The sequence below is a fragment of the Plodia interpunctella genome, chromosome 8 (genome assembly GCF_027563975.2).
Source record: "Plodia interpunctella isolate USDA-ARS_2022_Savannah chromosome 8, ilPloInte3.2, whole genome shotgun sequence".
Taxonomy (NCBI): domain Eukaryota; kingdom Metazoa; phylum Arthropoda; class Insecta; order Lepidoptera; family Pyralidae; genus Plodia; species Plodia interpunctella.
The window spans coordinates 8,700,042-8,725,715 of NC_071301.1; the positions used below are offsets into that span (position 1 = coordinate 8,700,042).

A 25,674-nucleotide genomic window follows, 5' to 3' on the forward strand; every position below is an offset into this window, starting at 1 on the left:
CTTTAATATTGAACTTAATGGTGGGTATTATGACCCATTAGTTAGATACATTTCATCTGTGCCATTAGCCTGTCAACTTTGACAGTTATTACCTTGAACCTTATAGCATGGAATTAGTAGGTACCTACTAATTCCACGCTTTATAGTCATTTATCATTACCAATTTTTCTATTTTCTAGTCACCTGAAACGCCTAAAACGTAACCTAAAAGTTGTTCCATTAACTATTGTTTTTTTTATTATTGTTCAACCAGCCCGCGCTTGATTGGGTGTGGTTCTATTTGCGACCATAGTTTGCGTTTTGTTCTTTAAACGAAAAGGATGTAAAATTGAATTCTTATACTTTGTCACTATCATGTTTATTTTTGTGCTAATTTTGTTTTGACCTTAGTAGGTGATTACATGTTATAAAATAAATTTGAATCCGTATTTGATGGATAAGAGTAAAAACATAAGTCTGATTAGTGGAATCCGTTCGTAGTATGGTTGTCAAGTGAATTATTTTAAAAATAAATATTTGTACTGATCTATCCTGTTGTTTCATCTTCCAAACGATCTAAAAAAATTTTTGTTCACAATTTGTAAATATTTTATTGTAAATTATTGCAACACATTATTTATTCTAAATTTCGATATACAAACGCAGTTTTGTACGTAATATATATATAATATCACGTATTACATATTAAAAAATTAACTGTAACATAACTTAACTGTTGATAATTGTGTGATTTAATTAATATATATGTAAAGAAATAAGATTATTATTTCTTCATTTTGAATTTGCCGCGCTTTGCGTTGTCGACAAAGCAGCATGGTAAAGTTGGTAAAACAGTTCTGTTATTTAAATTTGCCGCGTTCAGTCACGTCAATGTCAAGTCGATAGACGTCAGACAGAATAATTTCAAAATATAGGAGGTGGTAAAATAATTTGTTGATGATTGTATTGTGAAATAAATTGGTGGATATAATTTTGATAAAAAGTGTAAGAAATAAACTTTATTGTCGTTTCTTTGTTTACAGGTATGTACCTTTATATTTTAAAATGTTAGTTTAAGTCGATAGTAAGAAATAGTGAATGTTAGTTAATACAAAATAAAACTTTGTTTACAGCAACACAAGAGTTTATTTCCAACACTCCTGAAGAATTAAGATAAGATCTTATAAAACGACAATCTTGTTTTAATGAAAAATGGAGAAACTTCAATTTAAATTTACATTATTGCCCGGAAGTGATGGAAAGTCAAATGTGTATTCTATAACCTCAATAACCACTAAGGACAACAAAGTGTATGCAATACCTGAGGAGTTTCAGGCGGTTGGCCATCACAAAGAAATCATTAAAACCTCTGCATATAATAAAGTGAAGAATAGCTTAAAAAAAAGGTTCCAAACAAGAAGAGTCTGGATAACAATGACACAAGAATTGGCTGGAATTTATTTAGATGAAGACGGAAACGTGCAATTTGGAGATCAATTTTTAGAAGAAATAATAGAAGAAGAAGTGGCGCAGAAGAACGAGTCAGGTACACTAGAAAAATTATTTGAAAAGTTTATAGAAACCACGCAAGCAAATAGGCAGCAAAGTTTAAAATCAATTGCAGAAAAATTTGTATTAGAAAAATTTACTAGTAAAAATGCCAACGCAAATCTGTGGATTGACATTTTTGAAAAAGAATGTTTGCGATGTGAGGTAACATCGGATGAAAAAAAAATTGAAATACTCAGATTGTTTTTGGATAAGACCTGCGCTGACTGGTATAGTTCTATGATTATGAAATTGTCATTCAAATCTGAATGGTCTATATGGAAAAGCAAATTTTGTGAGACATTCGCCAATAAGGGATGGAACCCAGTCACTTACGCACTGTTTTTTAAATACAAAGATGGTTCTTTACTAGAATACGCTATAAAAAAGGAAAAACTTCTGCTGGAGATGAGACCATCAATTGATACAGGTACTTTGACAGATCTTATTGCAGCGGGATTACCAGAATTCATTTTAAACAAAATAGACCGAGAAATTCTAAAAGATACAATGGATTTATTTAATGAGCTGAATAAGCATGAACACTCGATGAATAAAAGAAATTTTGTGGCCAAGAGAAATTATGGAAATCAGAAGTCTTATGTTAAAACCGAAACAAAAATTCCATGCAAAATATGTGAAAAATTAAATAAGGGCTCGCGTTATCATTCTGAAAATTTATGCTGGTTTAAAGAAAAAGAAGAGGAAAAAATTAAGAAAAATTCCATTAGGCATGTCAATAATTCAGTAATTGAAGCAGAATTAAACGAGGCTGATCAAAAAAACTAATAGTAACACCATTGATAACTGTCAAACTAATTATAAATGATAAATTACAAATAAACGGAGTCTATGACTCAGGCTCTAATGTCTCTTTGATAAATTCAAAATTATTGAAGTTAAAAAAGAACGAGAACAATACTTATACAAATGAAGCAAATTTAATAACAATTAATGGTGTTCAAAAGACAAGTGGTTTGACAAGCTTAAAAGTAAAGATTTTTGGATTAGAAAAACAAGTTGATGTGTACATTATTGATGGAAAAAATTTTAAGTATGACTTTTTAATTGGATTAGATTTAATAAAAATATTTAAACTTATTCAAACTGAAGACTTAGAAATTATACAGAAAAGGTATCCAAATAATGATAAAGTCGATAAAGTAGAAGAATTTAGTACAACTTTTAATTACACATCAGGAAAAGAAAAAGAAAACAGTAGTATCTTAAAAAAATACGAAATAAATTTCAATGAACATGTAAATGAAGAAGACTTTGAAATGAAAATAAATCATTTAGATGAAGATAAAAAGGAAAATATAAATAAGTTGATAAATGAATACAAATCTGTCTTTGCAAAAGATAAATACGATGTTGGTACTGTTAATGGGTATGAAGCGAGAATAGACTTATCAGTGGAAAAATACTGCAGTAAAAGGCCTTATAAATGCACTATGGAAGATAAAAAAGAAATAGAACATCAAATAGCAAAATTATTAGATAACAAGCTAATAGAAGAATCTTACAGTCCTTTTGCAGCACCCGTAACACTAGCATTTAAAAAAGAGGATAACAAGAAATCAAGATTATGTATAGACTTCAGGGATCTGAACAAAATTGTGGTACCTCAAGCTCAACCTTTCCCTTTAATTGAAGACTTAGTAATTAAGACTAGAAACTGTACTTTTTTTTCAACCTTAGATATAAATTCTGCGTTCTGGTCTATTCCCTTGCGGATAGAAGACAGAAAGAAGACAGGATTCGTAACTCAAGAAGGTCATTTTCAGTGGACCTGCTTACCCTTTGGTTTAAAAACATCCCCAGCAATTTTCCAAAGAATTTTAAGTAATATTCTAAGAAAATACAATCTTTCAGAATTTGCTGCTAATTTTATAGACGATATTTTGGTTTTTTCAAGGAGTTTTGATGAACACATTAATCATTTGACGCAATTACTGGACGCTATAAAAAAAGAAGGATTTAGACTAAAATTCACAAAATGCACATTTGCGTCAAACTCGGTTAAATATCTCGGTCATATAATTCAAAATAATTCAGTTCAGCCAGTCAAAGACAATGTCATTTCCATTAAGAATTTTCCTATTCCCAAAACTCAAAAGCATATAAGACAGTTTCTTGGGAAAATTAATTTTTACCACGAATACATACCGAGGAGCGCTATAATATTAGATCCTTTGCACAATTTATTAAGAAAAAATCAGAAGTTTGTTTGGTCTGATGAATGTCAAAAATCGTTTGATATGGTAAAAAATCTATTATGCTCTCAACCGATTCTAGAAATATTTGACAAAAATTTGCCTATCAATATTTACACTGATGCTTCTATAGAAGGCGTAGGCGCTATTTTAAAACAGGTACAACTAGATGGAAAAGAAAAACCAGTAGCTTATTTCTCAAAAAAACTAAACGAAGCCCAGAAGAAAAAGAAAGCTATATATTTAGAATGTTTAGCTATAAGAGAAGCTGTTAGATACTGGCAATATTGGTTATTGGGTAGGTCATTTACAGTGTACTCAGACCACAAACCTTTAGAAAATATGAATTTAAAATCAAGAACTGATGAGGAACTGGGAGATTTGACATATTATTTGTCGCAATACGAATTTAAAATAAAATACGCTCCTGGGAAAAATAATCTCGAGGCGGACTGCTTAAGCCGAAACCCAGTATTGGAGATAAATGAAAATACAGATGAGCAATTAAAAGTAGTGAATTTGATAAATTTGGAAGATATTATAGAAGATCAAGAAAGTAATACAGAAATACAAAAGAATAAAAATAAATTAATAAAAAAGGAAAATCTATACTACAAAAAGTTGGAAACAAGGAAAAGATAATTTTATCAGAAAGATTCAGTTTAAAACTTCTTAAAAATGTCCACGAAAGCTTATGTCATATTGGTGTCGGACAAATGCAGAAAATGGTTGGTCCTCTCTTTTCTACAAATGAAATGTCAGCAAACATCAGAAAGATTTGTAGGAACTGTACGACTTGTATAAAAAATAAATCAAGAGGACATGGCAAATTTGGACACTTGTCTCATCTAGGACCAGCCACAAGACCTTTTGAGATAATTTCTATAGACACAATAGGAGGTTTCGGAGGCTCAAGATCTACAAAAAAATATCTTCATTTGTTAGTAGATCATTTTACCAGGTACGCGTTTATTCTTACTTCGAAGACTCAAACTGCAAATGATTTCATAAAGCTTGTCAAGAATATATCGGAAACAGAGGTCATAGGTATGATTCTCACAGACCAATACCCAGGTATAAATTCTTATGAATTCAAAAAGTTTTTGGATGACAAACAGATACCAATAGTATTTACAGCAGTAAATGCACCATTCTCTAATGGTCTTAATGAAAGACTAAACCAAACATTAGTGAATAAAATTAGATGTCGAATCAATGAAAGTGAGAAAAAGCAGGCTTGGACATCCATAGCTCAAGAATGTGTAAGCATATACAATAAAACTGATCACTCAGTTACTGGATTTTCACCATCTTATCTGTTGTATGGTACAAATGTATCAATTCTACCAGAACAACTCAAGCAAGAAGTATCACATAATGATTGGATAAGGGATAAAAATATTGCATTTGCAAATACTATAAAATCACATGAATACAATAAAAGATTATTTGACAAAAAACGAAAACCTTGGATATTTAATGTTGGAGATATGGTCTTTGTGGAAAATGGGAATAAATTAAACAGGAAAAAACTAGATGAATTGAAAATTGGGCCATATAAGATAATTGAAAAAATTTCTAACTCAATTTATAGAGTAGATACAGGTCACAAGAAAATAGAATCAATATATATATATATATAATAATCAATATATATATATATATATATATACGCGAAACGGTCATGGGTAAAACGTTATTTAGATGAACAGTTCAACGGGCAATGGTTGGTTGGTGAGGAAGATCCCAGATAGATTAGATACCCGAGGGATTCTTCAGCAGACGAGTGGAACATATCATGAGGCTACCCTTGAAACAACCTTCTTTTATCTATGCATGAAACATATATCACGTAGCATGACATCGCGTCCACACGATCTCACTTGTTTCATAGGATTACTACGCGCTAATTACGAGAAGGGAAAAAAATACACGAAAAAACGGAGAAAATTCACGCAAAATACTAACTTATAATAATATTTCGCGTAAATTTGTCTTCTATTATACCAAATTTCGGTCAGGTTGTTGATATGACCTAAACAAAATTTCCATTAATTTAATATATATTGCCCTCAGAACGTGAATCGGAACAGCGATGTATCAAATTACTTTTTCAACAAGCGAGTAATTGTATTGCTTCTCGCAAAACAAACATTCGTACGTCGAGGAAAGAACAGGCCATTGTAATCTACTAATTCATATACCTACGAGAGAGTTCTTAAGGATTATTTTACGTACTAGCTGTTGCCTGTGACTCCGCTCGCGATTCTTGCGTGTTTTGCAAAGAAATATACAACATTTATTAGTCTCCATAATATAAATTGAGAGTTTGCATGTTATTAAATATTTTTTTCTTTCATTTAAAACTTTCTCCATAACACCACTACTTTTGTTTAGTAGAAAAAAAGAATTACCCACGTAATATAAAAAAATACGGTGCGTAGACATTGTTTTTCACGGAAGTTCAAAGTCCAGACTGAAGGTCAGACAGAGAGCCATGGAACGTAGTGTTTTGGGATTTCATCTAATAGACTAGGTAAGGAATAACTCGTATCTCCTCGGGCAGTTAAGGTGAGGGAAATTAGTTACCATAAGGATACTGGACGGCCGCTGAAGAAGAAGTAGACCATAAAGTGGATGGCGGAACGATATAGACAAGAAAGAGACGAGTGGAAGAAAAAGGGAGTGGAAAAAAGAAATAATAAAAATCCAAGATAATATTATGAGAAGATGCACGAGTGTTTTAAATATAAAATACTTTGCTATTCATTTATGAATTTATGAATATAGGTACGTAATATTAGTGGTTATAAAATAATCAAACAAAATGTCAGACGTCATTCAATACACATGGATTAATATCACGGGTCTGGATTTGTGAAAGCCGCTGATGAAATTTCAATTCATCATTCGGGTAAATTTTGAGCTGCGATTTTTGTACGATTTTAAATTTAGGTTTTGATTATTCATACCATGTTTTGTTTGCTACTTATACATCTTTATATAAGAAAGAAATAAATGTTTATTAGTACGAAAGTATAGTATCAAATAGTAATAAATTATAAATCATAAATCACTTAAATCTTCCTCAGGAATCACCCTATTTATGGGCAGACAGCGGAAAGCGACTTTGTTTTATATTATGTAGTATGATGGTCTGCATAAAGTCGTGACGTGAGTGACGACGATGTATTGTGGTGTCTGATGTACTAAACTATTTGTTACAATATCTTAGGCCAGAACCAGAGAACCATAAGAAAATAAAGCTAATATAATTAATTAAACTGGATAATTAAATTCATTGCAATGTAAGCCGTTTGGAGATCGAGGTCGTAAAGGTCGTCCCATGGGATACAAGCGTAGGGTATTATTATTATTTAATGAGTTTTATCGAATAAAGGCGTGTGTCGTAAAATTTTATCTCTAGTCTCGAAAGAGATTTTGGAAATGTGAGGGTATCACATTTTTTATCTAGCTATAAGGTCCCAGTGCTGGGCAAAAGCCTTCCCTTTCAGTTTTACATTAGCGGACCGGACTTGTTTTCATACTTTGTTTATAAAAATAAACAAAGTATTAATAAAAATTCCATAATGGCTATAAATACTGGTACCTAATTATATTAATTAGTTCTTTCTCATCCAAGACAAACATTTTATTTCCCTAATATTGCACAAGAAAAAGTAAATTAATATAAAATTATTTTACATTCCAACATAGATTTCTTCATAATTCACATTATAAACGTCACCAGAGTAGTGTTTATATTGTTTTTTTCCGTTATATTAGATTACAAAGCTGTTGTTATTGAATTACATAAATCGTTTATGCGAGATCTTGATATCCTCATATGATTTTCATTATAATATGGAACAGGTAAAATGTTAAGACCATTTGCAGTGAGCTAAATAAGATTTCTCATTGGTGAAAAATATATCGGCAATAATGATAATGTTATTTATACAATCAACTTGCGCTATGTTATGTAAGAAAACGTCATAGGTATACACAACGGACAATCAAATGTACTCGTACGTTCCGTATGCCTAACCAATAGTCAACACATCTAGATTCACGAAGCAAAACTATTTTTAAGCGTCACAATTTTTTAAAATTATCGTAAATTAAAATGTTAATTTAATATTTTTTTAATTGAAAAATATATTTTTTAATGGCTTAATGGATCGGCTAGTCTTACGAACACAAGAGTCGAGCATCTATCCAAGAATAGCGCCAAAGAATTTAATTTCAATTCTCATCGGTCTTCAAAAAATTCGTACACGAACATTCCAGAAAGAGTTACACACCACTTAGTTACATCTCTATTAAAGGTATCATAGTATAACGTACAGGAGTTAGAATCTATTTTCCGTGGTGCCATAAGTAAATGAGTCTGTGGATAAATGTTTTTTTCCGTAGTCCATCCAAAGAAACTAGGACAACACTAACTAGGAAGAAATGGGAAATTGGCAGCTGTCTCTATGAAAGCAGTTAATAGAAATATAAGTTTGTGAAATTTGTACAAAGCAAATACGTATGGCCTGTCTATAAAGAGTATAAAACGTATCATGAACAAAAACAATTTTTTTACCATTGCAATACTAAACAGTGTGGTCAAGATTGTTTTATAAGCTATACCAGTGTTCACAGCCATGGCGCCTTCATTTATTTTCTAATTAGACAAGCTGTGTAATGTACACTGTTCAACAAGTTTTAAAACAACAACAATTTTAAATTAAACTTTACAAAAAGTTAAGTTGCGACGCCGCCCCGCCGCCCTCAGGATGCGGTTATGACAGATAGATCGTAAATCTAAGCAAATCTTAAGCTTAACATGGCGTTTAGTTTGCATTACAAAAATATTTTTGGTTTGCAGAATTTCGCTAAAAATTAATTGGGATAAAAACCCACTTGATTTATGCCATTTTAACCGCCCACCTATCGCATATCGAAACTTTTACTAACACTACATAAGAAATTAAAAAACAAAACATCTGAAAATAAAAACGAAAAAATCAATGTTAACCATCCGAACAATGCCCGCATCATTTCCCATCATTAACGAGATCACAATACCGAGAGCGGGCTGTCACAGACACACTCGATTCTGTAAGACGATCTTTTAGTGCGTCGAGTTCGAATATCGATTCGATTATTTGTTCAGAATCGAGTCGCAATCAGTGCGGCCCTGCTGCTTTTATTTCAACGTTCTTTTTTTATTTCGAACGAACACAATTTGAATGTGTCTGGTGGTACGTGGAAGGATATGTTTCAGAAAAGAATTATCGTGTAAACTTTTTTGTGCCTTTTCTCTCCGTTTTGTAACAGATAAAAGTTACAAGATAGCGCTATGCTTGTTCTTTTTTTATTATAGTAAATTCGTATCTATGTTTGATAAGACTAAGGAAGACAACTAATAGCCTTAGCTGCTGATAGGTTCAATAGTTTTCTTAGGAAGGGTTGACGTCAGGCAGGTGGCTGATTGTAAAATCACAGCCATATATTATTCTGTGATACTAGTCTATCTTGTATGTCGCGCCGCGATACCTGGTACTTCGCAGCGCCACAGCCCCGAACGCAACCGGATATAGGCGAAGTCATTAAAGAGAGAGTGAATTTGTATGGTGTCCATGTATAACAATTTATGGCGACTACTTTTCGCACACTAGCGCCATCTCACATTTTTATTATTTCTTTTATTTCTTGGTGAAAATTAAAAATATATATTTTAAAAGATTATGCCACGCTACATAAAGAATTTTATCCGATAGTATTATCAAGAAATATTAGAAAGTATAAGCCTTAATTGGCACATGTTCTCCATTTATTACAATCTCAAAATGCTAAAAAAAATAATGTATGAATATCGCCCTGATTTTAAAAAGTATACACAAGAAAAAGCATCATTTAATGTGTAAGTAACAGTTACCAATGTCATACCACGAGACCATTAGCCGAATTCCAGCTCACAAAATAAATTTAATTTCTGCCAACGTCACTCGCGTCTCGGAGTCAAAGTGTGGATATGACACAAAATTAAGGCGACGACAGAACGCTATGGCTCAAACTCGGTTAATGTTCTGCTATGCTGTGCTAACTGAAACTAGTCAACCAATAATTGTATTTTATTCATGAAATGTCAGGAAATTCCTATTGGTTTTAGGTCGGGACCTGATCGTCACTACCGGAGCAGCATTGTATTGGTTATTCAAAGCTTCAATTGGCACAGCACAGAGTACTGGCCAATGTACAAGTTCGAGCCAATGCGTTCTGTCACCCTAATTTTGTGTCACAACTCTTTAAATACGAGAGGTGACGTTAACAGAAATAAAATTTATTTTGTGTGCTAGATAGAGGGATAGAATTTCGCAACATAAAATTCTATCGGTTGTTCTAGATCTAGCTTCAGTTGGCACAGCATAGCAGAGCACCAGTCGTGATCAAGCCTTTTTCCCTACGGCGGTATTAGGACACTTTACGTTCCTCAGCCGCCTAGTAGCTGTAACGACATCTGTAAAATGTTGTTTATACAACATTGATTTATGATAATGACAATTTTTATGGCATAATGGTATTGGCTGACATCGAGTGAGAATCGTAAAAATATAATGGCAATTTCCAATCTAAGGTTAAAATATAAAATAATTCATGAAGGAACATTCTAGCCATTTTTAACCCCCTACGACAGGAGGAGTTATAAGTTAGTAGCTGTACAAAATCTTCACAATGTTTAGGTTGATTTTTACGCAGACCTTGGCCTTCGTAGCGTCATAGCCGTGAATGCAATCGGGAACAAGCCAAGATGAGTGAGCAAAATTATACGTACAATTTACGCTGTTCTACGGACGCGTGCCGCAACTGTGAGCCAAAGTTAATTGGTTGTAAATTGACCGCAATAGCCTGCACGAACCGCGTACGAACGAACCAACCCGCAGAGGTGCTGGTGGATGGTTGAGCGTTGGACCTGCTTTATCAACTGTATCTATCATTTGTATGTACCTACAAAAATTTATTGATCTATGACAATAAAACTTAAGCGTTCAATAACTTAAGTTACAAAATGACGTGACATATATGTGACATTTATTCAATGCCTCCTCATTAAATATTATGTTGTTAGTAAGTTATGTAAAATACACCTGAAGTTATTGGCCAATTAGTTCTATCCAATATTTTGTGAAATTAAATTTTCAATTATTATACGAACAAATGATTTATCTTTGACTTGTGAAAAATTCACATCTGCTTAAAGCGCTGTATATTTCTGATTGCAGAAAAGCACAAAAGAAAAAAAAAAGTTTAATAATTTACTGTACTTGGCTCCAACGCTGCACATTCTTATGCGCTCACATTTAGTTAAAGTACAAGCGGATGTACCTAGAGTTGCCGCGTAAATAGAATTCCTAATGCATATGAGCGTAATTGTGCATTCATGTTTGTAATTTAGCAAAATTAACGTGAATTAACCAATGTTACAATGAAAACAAAATACCTATTCGAGCATATTAATCGCGAAATAAAATTTTTATGAGTTGATAATGAAAATCTAAATCATAACTCAATCCAATTTTAAGTAATGAATACAATTCTCAGTGAAAAAGTTATACCAATTTTAGGTTTAATTAGTTATATTTATTTAAAATTAGCTTTATTAGTTGAAAATAGTCTAATTTTTTGTTAGTAATTAATAAGTTTATTTTAATTAAATATGTATAATATTGAAAGCAAAATGTAAAAAATTATAAGAAATATAAACCTAAGAGACTTTTAAGTTAAATTCTATGTTTTTTGTTAACTATATTGTTTCTAAAAAAACGGTTGAAATTGAAATGGTATGACATTCTCGCCAATGCTTCATAATTATTTCTGGTTTCTCTTTGGCAGATCTTGTCTTCAGAGAAACTGCTTGCATTAGCAGATTACAGCGTGGATGAAGCTAGCTAGAAAAAATACTTTTCTTAAAATTCCCATTTGTAGATAAATATACAAATATATAAAATAAATATATGCATAATATACACACATTTAAGTAGGAAAAAAGAATATGGTTAAAATTTTGTAAAAAGTTGTAGTTATTTAAAATGGGAAAATATAAAAAAAAAATTTAGAATAATTTATTTTTTTTTTTGCGATAATTGAAAACTCAATTTTTATTTACAAAATATGAATTGTGATTTTGTAAAAAATGTACTATTTAAATTACCCTAAAAAAGTTGAAATTTTAATAACCTTTATAACGAAAAGAGTAACGGACGACCTTTTTCTTTAAGTATAAAACGGGACTTTATAGTCACGTACACATTAATGTAATGTATCAAGTTTGCTGTCTGTCAATCAGCTACGGAAGCGTATTTATTACTATTAGTCCGGCAAATAAATATATAATAACATAGAACAAGCTCCACAGTTACTATTAATATAGATGCTAACAAACTCCTTGTAAGCTTATTATCCGAGAACAAAATAGAAACGATACAGAATGCTTTCTGTGTGGTGTAAGGTGTAAGAAATGATATTCGAATAAGCTTTTTATGTCGATGAGAAAGTCTTATCTATGTTACACCTAGTTAAAGAATGATAATAAATTTGTATGGTTATATACAAATCTAGAAGGGAATATCACGTGTTACTAAGTGCCCGGGTAAAATTTTTCATATATTTTGTTGATCCACGCGAATAGTATTTTTCATTCGTGTCATTCTTTTTTTCAAACTAATATTTCACGTTTTGAACGTTCACTAAATTTTAGCTGATTGCAGCTAAAATTGACGTAGTCACTTAAAACATTTTAATATAGTAAATAATAGTAGCTTTTGTTCTTATTTCTAAATGACTAATTCTATTTATTTCTACATCCCTCATTGTTTTCGATCTAATGATTAGGCTCTTGAGGAAAAAAGCAAGGCAACTGTTGTTTAAGTTAATTAATGATGTCTTCAGATCTTCAGCTCTTTGTTTCCATTACGTTGAGATTCTACACATATATTTGAAGTCGCATCGCGTCGTTAAATTTTCAGCGGCGCAGCTAGGACGCTGGGTAACGAAGTTGCACTGCAAGATATTACGCGAACTCCCAATTCCAACTCTATCTCAGAAACAAGCGTGAACAAGTTTATTTTAACGACGCGAGAGGGTTATTGGTCCGCCCACTTACATGCTTTTTGGCATATCTAGGTATACTAAAAATAAAATAAATCTGTAAATCTGTCGGTCACGCTTTTTTCATAAAATTGAAATACAAACAGTACCCGGTATCATAGTTCACATATAAATATAAAATATTTTTTATTCATTTCGACAGATCGACATTGAAGCTGTGGTGGTATAATGGTTATAGACGCCCGCCTGTAGATCGAAAGGTCCCAGTTTCGAATTCTACTCGTGCCACATGAGTTTGTATACCAATCTAACTCATGTATAGTAGTATTCATAGATCACCACTTGCTTCTAGTGAAGGAAAGCATCGTGAGAAAATCTGCACATTGGTTAGTTTACTTTTGTAATGGAGAAGGCAATGGTAACCACTACATTAATAGTGCCAAAAAATTGTTATGTGTGTTTCATTCCACGTAATGATCTCGACCCTCAGCCATGTAGGAAATATGACTATGAGGAGAGATCCAACTAATGGTAGTAATAAACTGATTTAATAACATGCAGTTATTCATGCAAGCTATGACAGCAATATATCTTCATTCTTCATAATAAGAGAAGTGTGCTTTAATTTAAATAGTATCGATATACTCTTTTCATAGTCGTATTTCTCATGGCTGAGGGTCGTGGTCATTACGTGGAATGAAACACACTTAACAATTTTTTGGTACCTACTATTAATGTAGTGGTTACCATTGTCTTCTCCATTACACGAGTTTAAACTCGTGTAATGTCTGCACATTGGTTGATTAATCTCGATTTTTCACGATATTTTCCTTCACCGGAAGCAAGTGGTGGTCGATGAAAACTACTATATATATGAGTCAGATTTGTATACAAGCTCATATGGCATGAGTAGGATTCGAACCTGGGACCTTTTGATCACCAGGCGGGCATCTTAACCATTACACCACCACCGCTTCTATATACTACTACTTCATTCGATTTTATTTAGTGGGATGATAGAATGCTATCCATTTAAAATTGCATACCCATAGCCGGTGAAACATGTAGGTAATAAGTAATGTAAACTCATGTTTTTGCATATAACTAATAATCATTGTCAAACGGTGCTATATATTGTATATAGATATAATAAAAAAATACGGTATAATTGTATAATTAGTAGATGTTATCCGCGGAGCCGCTCGCGGTAAAAAGTAGCCTTTCTCGTAATTTACTGCTGCATTTTGTAACATGGACTCAAATACTTTAACATTATATAATTAGCGTATCAGGTAGTGTACTATTTTTTGTGTAATACAGGTAATTTAAAACAGATCGTCAAGAGCACTCGTATGATTGTCGAACGACAAAAATGGTTGCGTGTACTGACTTGGGTTGTAAATAATGACACGAAACGACCGGGAATATCGGAGAGCTAGCCTCATTTTCACCTGTCAAATTTGACGTTAACTTTAACCTGCTCACAATAAGGCACGAAGTTCGCTGTTTTATCTAATCTGACGTCGACGTCTGACGAATATGTGATGTATAGGTCAAACTTATGGTCAAAGTTAAATGGTGTTACTGGGGTTTGGAATACCGTGCAATATAAAATGTTTCTTCCAATTAAAAAAAAAATATTACAAAATAGTTCCTGCCTAATCATCGCTATAATAATATATACGCGTGGAACATCACTAGTCCGATAACGATCCACTATTATATTGATGCCTCCGAGGTGACTGTTTGAAATAAGTGGTACTCGTTGACATTTGAATGATAGAAGCGTTTTATGGCACTCGCGAGGTCATATTCACGATACGGGACGGGACAGGACGGGACGCTTCACGATATATAAATATTTCTTTGTCTATTAACTTCGAGTGGGTTGCACCAGTAAACAATGACATTAACTTTGATCTGCCCGCTGCCACCGTTTGGATAAAATGGGGTGCTTTACGTTTTTCTACGCAGGTTAAAGTTAGTGTCATAGTTAACTGCAGCAACCGACTCTAAGTAATCCAATAGTCATTATGCTCATACCTATGTTATTTTTTATTTTTATTTTTTTATTTATGTGTTTTCATGAAAAAAAAAACCATGATTATGCATGGTTCTCAAGCGTTTCGATCACAACAGACGCGCTTGAATTACAATTTATCAAATTTTAACGACGACTCTAATAAGTTTTGCTCTTTGTTTTACACGAGTGGAGCCAGGCCGCTTGTTATACTAAACTTTGATGCGACAAAAGGTTCCCGTTTGAAATATGACAAGGAAATGACAAACTACGTAATAAACGACAGATACTTCAAGCCTTCCTTTCATTAAAACTTCGAGAAATATAAATTAGCATTGCAGAAATAGGAAATTATATGATTCCCTTGATTACTTCCATTTCATAAAAGTTATATAAATATAAATATAAATATACTAGGACAAATCACACAGATTGAGCTAGCCCCAAAGTAAGTTCGAGACTTGTGTTATGGGATACTAACTCAACGATACTATATTTTATAACAAATACATATATAGATAAACATCCAAGACCCGGGTCAATCAGAAAAAGATCATTTTCCATCATGACCCGACCGGGGATCGAACCCGGGACCTCTCGGTTCAGAGGCAAGCACTTTACCACTGCGCCACCGAGGTCGTCATTTATTATATATAATATTGAGGTAGATATTAAAATATTCAGAAAGTGAAAAATACAGAAAACATTTCTTAATTGGTAGTAAATCCTCCAACTGCGACATATACAGTTGTATTTCTCAGGTCTGAGGATCATTATGTGGAATGAAACACACACAATATTTTTTTGGCACTATTATTGGTGTGGTTTGCCATTGCCGTCTCCTCAGAACTCACAATCGGCCACGCGATCCAACTGAGACAGACACAGTATCGCGTCTTAGTGCTTACGGAATATAAGATTTTATTCTTGTTATGTTATGTTATGTTCATCATTGGATATAACTTCGTATTTTGATATTCATTTTTATACAATATCTATATAAAAATAAAAACTAGTGGCTGTCATCCTAGCGTGCGTGAACCCTCCTTGGGGATATTATTGTCGCCTATCAGCTGTTTTTGAGTGAAAAAACATATTCTAGGGAATAGGGAATTCATGCCATACACTAGAAAAATCGAGTAATTTTCAAAAATGTCCAAGAATAATGTGTGGTACATTGTGAAAGAGCCCTATTAACCTTAAAACTACGAAGTACTTGTAGTAATTTCCAAGCTTTCAAACTTCAAAATATCATTTACAATTTCTGAACACAAGTTATGATAACTGTGGAACTTTAATTATTGAGTCATTCTTGTTTTGATAGTAGGTTTAAAGGATAGAAGTAAACAAGGTCAAAGGTACCTTTGAATTTCGGGGTAATATAAAAGAATTTATAAATATATTTTTTAAAATATATTCTTCATTCTATTGCTTTTCTTTCATTTTACAAGAATAATTAATTCTTAGGATCTACAAGCTCTGTCTATAAATAATCTAATAAATTCTTAAAAATCCAAGAGTATTCCTGAAAATGAGGAAATTTTCAATCGTTTAATACACTTATTTACGTATAAATTCATATTTCTTAAAAGTCATTACTTCCTCTTAGACAAGCGTGAAGTGAGCGTCGACCCAGAGTTATTGCCGTTCAAAATTGGAAGAGGTCAGACAGAGATAGATGTGCTGGGTCGGTGAAGGGCTAACATCCGGTCAAAAATGGACTATTCAAAGGGCCTAGTTTCAGCCCCATGGATCATGAAATGATGAAAAATTTAAATATGGAATATGTGTTCTTTATTTGATTTTTTTTTTTTTCATTATTAGGTACAGAATCAGAAATACGAAGGTGCTCTTCAGCGACCATCGACAATTATAAAGAAATAGATAAAATAATATTTCCATTTCGAGTCCTTCTATGGCTGGCAAATTTGATTTTATTTTACAAAAATATATGTTATATAAGTGAGTGTTACTTACTCTGTTTTATTAAACCCCCCACTACATCTTTTATAGATAATAGACGCGCTAAACTTAAGTTTAAGTTTGACTGCTAAACATACACATGCTAAACTAAATGATATAGACACATAGACGAACAGACATATCAATATGTCTGTTCGTGGCATGGTTGCAGTTAAACGGCTAAATCGACTTTGCATTTTTTTACACAAAAATAAATTAATCTAGAGTGTTTTAAGCTATGTTGGCAAAATTTTTGTCCAGCCGTTTGGAAACCGTCAGTTCTTTTCTAGATGCCAGTAACTTCGGAGTCGGAATTTTCTGAATTTTAAATTTAATTTTTATAATGTCTATGGAAAATGCCGTATCAACCTAAATATAAATCAGTGGTCATTTGGAAACGTGTACAAATATGTTTGGTTTTGCCCATTTCTGTCCGGGCCCGTGAAGGGTCGCTCTGGCTAACGACGTAAAAAACTTACATACTTTTTGCGGAGTAGTTGCCACTTTTAGGATGTTTGAATTTACAAGTTCAAATACTGAAAGTTTGCAGGAATATACTTCCATGAGGGTATGGATGCGATAGAAAAATAGTAATACTAACTAATAACTACGCCCCGGGGCTTTGCTCCAGTGAGACTTTCGAGATAAAAGTACCTAGGTTTATATCCTGCCCGTGTACTAAATTTCATAAGAATCGATCCTGTAGATTTTGCATGAAATAGTAACATACATCCTCATAAACTTTATAATTGGTACGATAATAAAATGCTTTTCTTCCCGCGTATATTGTAATAGGCAATCAAAGGAACGGTCTAATATCTTGTACCTAGAACTTATTAGTCTGTATGTAATGTACTTTTACTGAATGAAATTAATTAATTAGCTAAGTTTATTGTAAAAATTAACCAAGATAGTCTATCAATCTTTTCATAACACTAGATCAAAATTACATGACGATAGAGTTTTTTTATGTCATAGTTTTAGACATAAGTGTGTAAAGAAACATCTAAACAGGCGTGCATTGATCATTACCATAGATAAAATAATAGTTTATTAATTTTATCTATGCACACTTGATCATTACACACTTGCTTTTATATTTACACGCTCCGCTTCGTGTAGCGTTAAGTGGATATTGTGATGGTAATGTAAAATTACAGCTCGTTCGACCAACGAAAACTACAAAGAATAACCGGTTAGACCTATATAGATTACAGTTTGGGCGATATAACAAAATAGTTTGTTTGTCCGTCTGGTCATAAAGCAGGTTATCGTGTTTTGTCACGAAATTTAATCACGCGATTGCTTCTGTACATTCCAAATATAATTCAGGATAAGGTAAAATGTCCATTGGAGCTAAGCCAATTTTTCATACAAGAATTGTCATTTTGTCGTCACGTTGGATTGGTACAATTGAGGTAGGAGAAAAACAATATCTGAAGAATCTAAAAGATTGGTTTCTTCGAGTACCTACTGGATCTCTTATCCGTGGAGCAGCTGAGCAAAGTTAAGAAAGACATGATGGTCGCCAATTTTCTATAATAAGCGGTAATAGAGGAAGAATACGAAAGCTGGTCCCAATTTCGATCTCTGGTCAGATTTACGATCTTTTCCAGATTGTCCTTGGTCTTGTACATTTACCTAAATTATTTGTTTTTATCGAATTTTTATCATGTAAATTCCCTATGAAACAAGTTTTTTTAAAAAATGTTTCGCCACGAAAGTGATGCGGATAATAGTTTCTGAAGAATCATAATAGAAGTTGTGAACTTACCATAAAGTTAACACAATCTGTATTTATTTAAGCTCAGCTATATATTGTAGAGAAAATATGTTCAGCTGTGTGAGATAAATGTAAGTGTAGCTTTCGATGGAGCTTCGGTTATATTCTTTTTTGTAGCTTTTATTAAGGTCTTCTCATTGTTTTTTTTCTGCCTTTTTTATATTAACATAATGCGAAAATATTTTTTTAACTAAATTGGTTTCCAGAGATGATTTGAATATCTATCATTTTATTTTGAATGCTGCTCTCTGCTGTGTCTATATAGACAAAATAATATTATTTTCAGCTTCTAACGATTTAGTTATTATATTTTTGATTAAAAAAGTAAATGTTTAACATTCGGCTTTGATTTTACGGCCGGCCACCTACCTAATATCAACTCTCCTTAAGCGTGATATTGATCATACGTACACAACAAGCATCGCGTTATACATAGAACACAGAAGACTTTGCACTCCCACAGTTTCGTTTTGTCAATTTGTTCACTTCGAATACTTCCAATAAACTTCAATATTAATTCCAATGGAAAGTATGATCATTTTATGGAAATTAATTAAGATTGGAGTAACTCCTTCAATCCCCGAATCCGGCTAAATATTTATAATTTATTAATGGATTTCTCTCAAAGTTGGGTTTGCTTCCGAGATTCAGTTGGTCGAAATCTATTTTAATTTGATGTTACAACTATGTGAAAAAAGGTGTTGAGATTTTAGTATGCTCACAGTTTATTAAAGTGGATAACGTTAAAAACTATTGAAGTTCAGTCATTAGGAACATGCGATTTTTCATTCTTGTTAATAATGGAACTACATATTTAATTTTATTTTAAAAATTAATTAAGATTCTTTTTACTTAAAAAATCCTGTTCAAATTTGCACAAAGTCTTACTCGACCCCTTATATTAAAATAAAGAATCCAAAATAATCCCAACTAATCTTAAAAATGCAAAAGTTGGTTTATTTGCAATCTTTCACAGTATACCTATTTACTAAACCTTAGAGCCAAAAGACGCGAAAACCTAAAACCTTCTTCACGTATCGATGGTATTTCATAACGAAATCATGTCTTCTAATACAAAAGTTACCCCAATGGGTTCATATGAGGCTGCTAACAGATCAGCAAGTGCAAACGTTTGGGCATTCAAGAGATACGAGCATATGGGCCATGATTTGTAGGCCACGTTTAGCTGGATACATAGATAGGTATCATTAAAAAATATCCTTAGCGTATAAAAGTGTGGCGGTCGAAGTTGCGGGCGAAAGCTAGCAAAATACATTTGAATGTAAGCTGAGATATGAAACTGGAGAATGTTCATACAGTACCCAACTTTGTTTCATAATCCTCGGAGAAATAACATGAGGCTCCTGAAAACTTACCCGGATGGATGAAACCATTGAAGTATGAAAGTTGGGAAGGTTTAAAAGGATTATATGTACTAAAATGTAAATCCGTCTTTAAGGTATTTATAATATGAGTCACTGGCGTTTGTATTCGGTTTTTTTTTTGTTCGGCACTTATGTTATTATAAATATAATAACATACCTAAGTGCCGAACATGTACATGGGTAAAATCGAATTTGAACAAGCACGTTGGGTGATTTTTGTCTCAAAACTCTCAGCGAACCCCCATGAATAATTAAATTTAGCTTTAATTGTTTAAAACAGAAATTCAAAGTAAATTCTATAGCTAGAAAGTTTAACTTAAACTTTTAATTTTAAGCTCTCAATGATTATTTTAATTCTAATTCTTAGGTCTAATTCTTTTATGGTATAAAATAATTTATATAAAATACCTACTCGGATTTTTGTATCTAATAAAATTAGTATCAACTTATATGTGAATGATTGTTGAATTTCCCAATAAAGAAAAATAGAATTAATCTGTATTAACAAAACTACCATTATTAACGATCCATATATTAAATAGTAACTCATTTCTTTCTATACAATAAATCAGATATAGAATATATATAAATACTTGACATTATTAGGGATAATAAAATTCCACCACCGTGAATGCGTGATGAGAATTCACTGAGCTCCTAATGTTATGCGTCCTATTTGCCTAATTCGAATTTATGGCTCTCTTTCAAAACAAGCCTGACTAAATATAAATTTATTTCAATATAAATTTTTCTTCTATCAAGACAAAAGCTTGTACAATTGACAAGAAAATAATATTACTTACCTAAAACTAAATATCTTGATTTATCTTCATTATTCTAAAACTCCAACATAAACGTACACAATTCACATTTCACAAATAGTGTATTAAGCAAAACCGTTTGTGAAAAATCTCAGTTCCAATCCAAATACGAACAATCTCAAGTCTAGAAGATCGAGTTGGAAGTTCGTAGCGCGTCTACGCCGTAGCACGTAGCGAGCGCGCTCCGTAGCGGTCTACTATCTACTGACGCGATGAATCGACTACGCCGTTGTAACTGCCACGGATGGTACTTTTTATACAAAGCCATATTTATTTTTCTACTGTTCTTTGACACTAACGAGTTAGTCCCTAGACAATAATTTGAAGTTTTTTTATTGATTTTTCTTGGATGATTGTTATGTCATTATTCTAGAATAATAAGTTCGTAGAGAGAAAAAAAAATTAGTTTTAACTTTTACTTGTATACCTGTGTTACTTTTTTCTGTATTTTTAAAGAATTCAGTAGTGGCTTAAAACCAGATGACTCTTTTCATGAAATTAGAATATATTCATCATTACCTTAAACAACCAGTAATTAGTCAAGATATGGTCGTTGTAACTGTGTTTGAAAGCTTTCAATCAGGGTAAAAGCTCTCTTGAGGTAGGATTGATAGTTGACGAAAGTACTTAATCCTAAAAGTTGTTGATTGGATAGGTACTGTATTCACTCTTACCCTTCAAGGGGTAATAATACTCTATAAATTAAAAAAATCTATAGTCAAGTCATCTATAGCAAGCCTAAAACGTAATTAATCCGTGATTTAGTTTTGGTTATTCTTTAAACACGTAAATTAATTCCACATTCAAAAATTATTAAGGGTCGGTTGCGTCAGTTAACTTTGAGGTTAACTTTCGCGTGCTTTGCGTTGTTTTGCGCAGGTTAAAGTTTAACGTTAAAGTTGACTGGTTCAACTCATTCTAAGTTTCCACAGTGGCGCAATTGTAGAAGTTCGGACCTGGTGCACGAAACCCTATTTATATTTGTATAACAGAATCTCACATGAAATTCAATAGTTACTCGATTTTCTGACTAACCCTTGCATATCACCCTCTATTCTAGATATAATCTATGTTCTTTGGTATTGACAAAGATTATGCTGTAGATTTGCTTGCTTACCTAGTAAGTTATACGAGTAGATGAGTTTGTTATCAGTTTTGTATGAAAATTTGAATGGCATCTGGCAGTATTCGATTAGGTATTCTTTAATTAACAGAAGTGTCAATTGAGCGCAACCACTTTCGTGTAATTTTTTGCGGTGTGTGTTTCCCGTCCTTGAATAGGACCACTTCATATTCTCAAGTAGATTTTGTGCATTACGTTATGTATTACATTTGAAATATTTGTTACTTATTCTTCTTCATAATCGTATTCTTCACGGTTGAGACGCGGTCATTGCGTGAAATGAAACACAACTAACTATTAATGGAGTGGTTTGCCATTGCCTTCTCCATTTCACACTCTAGTTGAAAATCAAACCAAACTTAACCTTCACCGGAATCAAGTAATGGTCGATGGAAACTAATATACATGAGTATGATTGGTATACACATTCCTATAGCTCGAGCAGGATTCGAACCTTCATTTCGGGACCATATTATATAATCATATTCAGTCCATAGGTGGGCGTCTTAACCATTGCACCACCACCCCTTCAATTTGGTACAATTTGATTCATGTTAATCTTAACATGGTAGATTATACGTACCAATTTTGCAGGGAAAGAAGAAATTGCGTATACTTGTGTAACAATGTTTCTTCTTTATTTATTATACACACACCATATACACGCTATAAATTGACCGCCTGTTTTCCTTTAGGCTGATTAACAGAAAATGCTTTTAGCATTAATTCCGGCCTTTGTGTTTGGTATTCCGGTTTGAATAAATAAATATAAGGAAACGCCTCTGATTTGGACTAGCAAAGAAATTCCCTTATATTTTTCAGGTATTTCATTGTGTGCTTCCGCCCTAGTTTAATATTATATATATATATATATCTTCCCATAGATGTAAGGGTCGACTACGGGACACGTAGCTTTCGTACCGATTGTAAATTCACAGCTGATGGTTCAAAAATTTGATGTTTAATTTTAACGCTGACCTTCGCGGATTTGCGACGTCACAGCACCGAATAAAACCAGGAAACGAGATAGGTTTTACGGTTTATTTTAAAAAATATTGTTTGCATACATGAGATCACCATAGTTTAATAGTATATTTAGTGTTTGTATTACTAATTATATATACAAAAAAATATTTTCGTGTAACATTTGTTTTTATCTGGTGGTTAATATACTAAAAACATGGTTTGGTCAGAGATGTAATAAAAGTATTTAAAAGTATTAACTGGCCACACGCGCTCCGTGCTTTGTTTGATTCACCGTGTGGTCCTATAATAATAATTTAAAAAAACTCTTTTAAAAAACTTTTGTGAACATGAATGTGGACTCAAGTCCAACGGGAATTTCAGAAAATAAGTCCGATCAATCCAGTATTTATACATTCATCTGAACTTCGCATACCTACGTAAAGCCAAATAAAAACGAAAAGTTTGAACGCGCCATTTGCTAGTTCGAATAATCTGATTTAAAAAGTTTTTTATACCTTCATTCATTTGAAGGCTATCCAGCCATAAATGTGCCTCTTACAGGTTTCGTCTACTTTTCTCTGTATTAAATTTCATAAAAATGTGTCCAGTAGTTTCTTTTTTCATTACAAATAAAAATACATATATTTTCTCTTTATAATATTAGTATGACTTAATTTAAACTACCTGATCAAATGGCATATTAAAATCCCATCTAACTTTTAAAATAAAGTAAGTATGATACATATTGATGATATATTTTTTAATTTCATTAGCATTAGAACTGAAATCGCACCAGCATCTCGTGATAGACAGTTAAATGCAGCTCTGTGTGGACATTTTCTCATTAACAAAGCAATGCCACAGTAAAACAACAAAAGAAATGTTGCGTTTGACGCGACAATTTTATAAATGGACTAGCTGCATGCCGCGGATTTATGCACTGTAGCGCAAAGTATATGCATACTTTATAAAGCTCTATTAATAATTATACTTTATTAAGATTTTGACCAAATCCTGCGGGAATCACATACTTTTGGTATAAAAATATCATATGTACTAACACAAGATACTTACCAAATTTCATAAAAATTCTTCAATACCAAATTTCATAAAAATTGGCCCAGCCGTTTGAATGTGAAGAAGTATCGAACATAGTACTCACAAGATTTGGCATCGCCGTATTTAGTTGAGCAGAAAGCTAATTTGTCGAATTGAGTTCCAGATAATATACGGTTGTTGGATTTGTTACATAGGAGAACCACCATTTACGCTAATCCCAGTTATCGTTATGTATTTATTTACCTCAAAATTATTAAATCTCTTAGTAATTAAAACTCTTATTTATAAATAACTTCTCACACTTTGAGTGGATGCACCTTAAAGACGATAACTCCCAGCACACTAGTTGATATTTTCTTAGCGAAAATTAAAAAAAAAATAGTAGATTAACAATTTAAATAGAAATTATCAATGTTATAGTCAAATAATAAAAACTGTATCACAATCGGTTTAGCTGTTTAGGTGCTACGATGGAAGACGCATGTCAGGAATTGTTAGCAGTTTTGTGAGATTGACGAATGTGAGTCAACGTGTTTAGGATGATAATATTGTGTTTCTCTAAGAAATTTTTGGAAGTGCCTATTTTTTCTAACTAAATACTTTAAAAGGATATATATTGTGTACCGTTGTATTAAGCTAAATAAATAAATAAATCATGAACAGAAATAAAGATACGGACATGTTAAACTTATAATTCCTTTTGTCGTTGGGGGTAAATAAAAGGGGTATGTAAATAAAAAATATAAATGTTTAATTTCTTATATTGTACTGTGGCGTCGCGACCCAGTTGTGACGTCATGAGAAATAAGAAAATTGTTTTTTTCTAGGTCATGCTCTCTGTGCGCCGTTAAACTTTTCTTGTGAACACAAAACACGTTTTTGTTACATAATGAACTCGGTAAGTTGTATATTTAACGACTGAAAATTTAAAGTGATTTAAAGTGTGGTGTGTGAGTAAGCATAAAACTATTTAGATAGATGGATAAATACTATAATGCAGCATTGAAAGAAAAAAAATAAAATTTCAAAGACTAATAAGCCCAAAGGCGGACTTAATGGGAAATCTTCGTGCCAACAATTTAATTCAATTTGCTGATATAATTTCAGTAACTGTAACAATAAAGTTAATCAGCTCTTTTTTAAAAGTTCGATCATTGGGCGTTTTATCACTCACCTAGGACTTCGCCAATTTAATTTTATTTTAACACATATCGATTTGTAATAAGCATGTAATAAGATTCTTTTTATTTTACAAACTAATCAGTGAAAAATAATAGTCCTAAAAATAAAATTACTTTTAAAACGTTTTACGAAAAGGTGAGGCGGCATTTAAATAATAAATAACAACATAAAAATGATATTTTCACAGCCAAGATACGCAAATAATTTTACCGACAGCAAATTGTCATTTTAAAGCATTTCACAAAAATGTAAAACGATCCGCTCAAACACCTTTTCACTTAGGAGCACCTCATCATTATTCATAGACCATTTGATGCCGCTACCTTCGTTGGGAAGTCACTCGATCACTGCACATTACATAATGCAAGTCGTGGATAATAAAAAAATTTTTTTTTTTGGTCGTATTTTTTATACATCTTTCATTTTCGCATTATATGGAATCGTTCTTTCTTTATATATATTAATTATGATAAAAATAATGATGAATGATAAAAAAAGCAAAAGTCTTTGAGCAGTGCGTTATGCCCGTACTCA

General features: G+C 32.4%; 2 protein-coding genes across 2 annotated transcripts in view; one reads left to right on the forward strand and one right to left on the reverse strand.

Moving 5' to 3' along the window:
* Oct-TyrR (Octopamine-Tyramine receptor) overlaps positions 1-21,016 on the reverse strand; it is a 48,888-nt gene extending 27,872 nt beyond the window's left edge. The window contains exon 1 of the mRNA XM_053748771.2: positions 20,793-21,016. The gene's annotated coding sequence lies outside the window, so the exon portion shown is untranslated. The remainder of the gene's footprint in view (positions 1-20,792) is intronic.
* LOC128671928 (uncharacterized) lies at positions 884-3,977 on the forward strand. Its single transcript, XM_053748772.2, has 2 exons — positions 884-1,022; positions 1,113-3,977. The coding sequence occupies exon 2, from the start codon at positions 1,192-1,194 to the stop codon at positions 2,314-2,316; it is 1,125 nt and encodes a 374-aa protein (XP_053604747.1). The 5' UTR covers positions 884-1,022; positions 1,113-1,191; the 3' UTR covers positions 2,317-3,977.
* Positions 21,017-25,674: the final 4,658 nt, after the last annotated feature.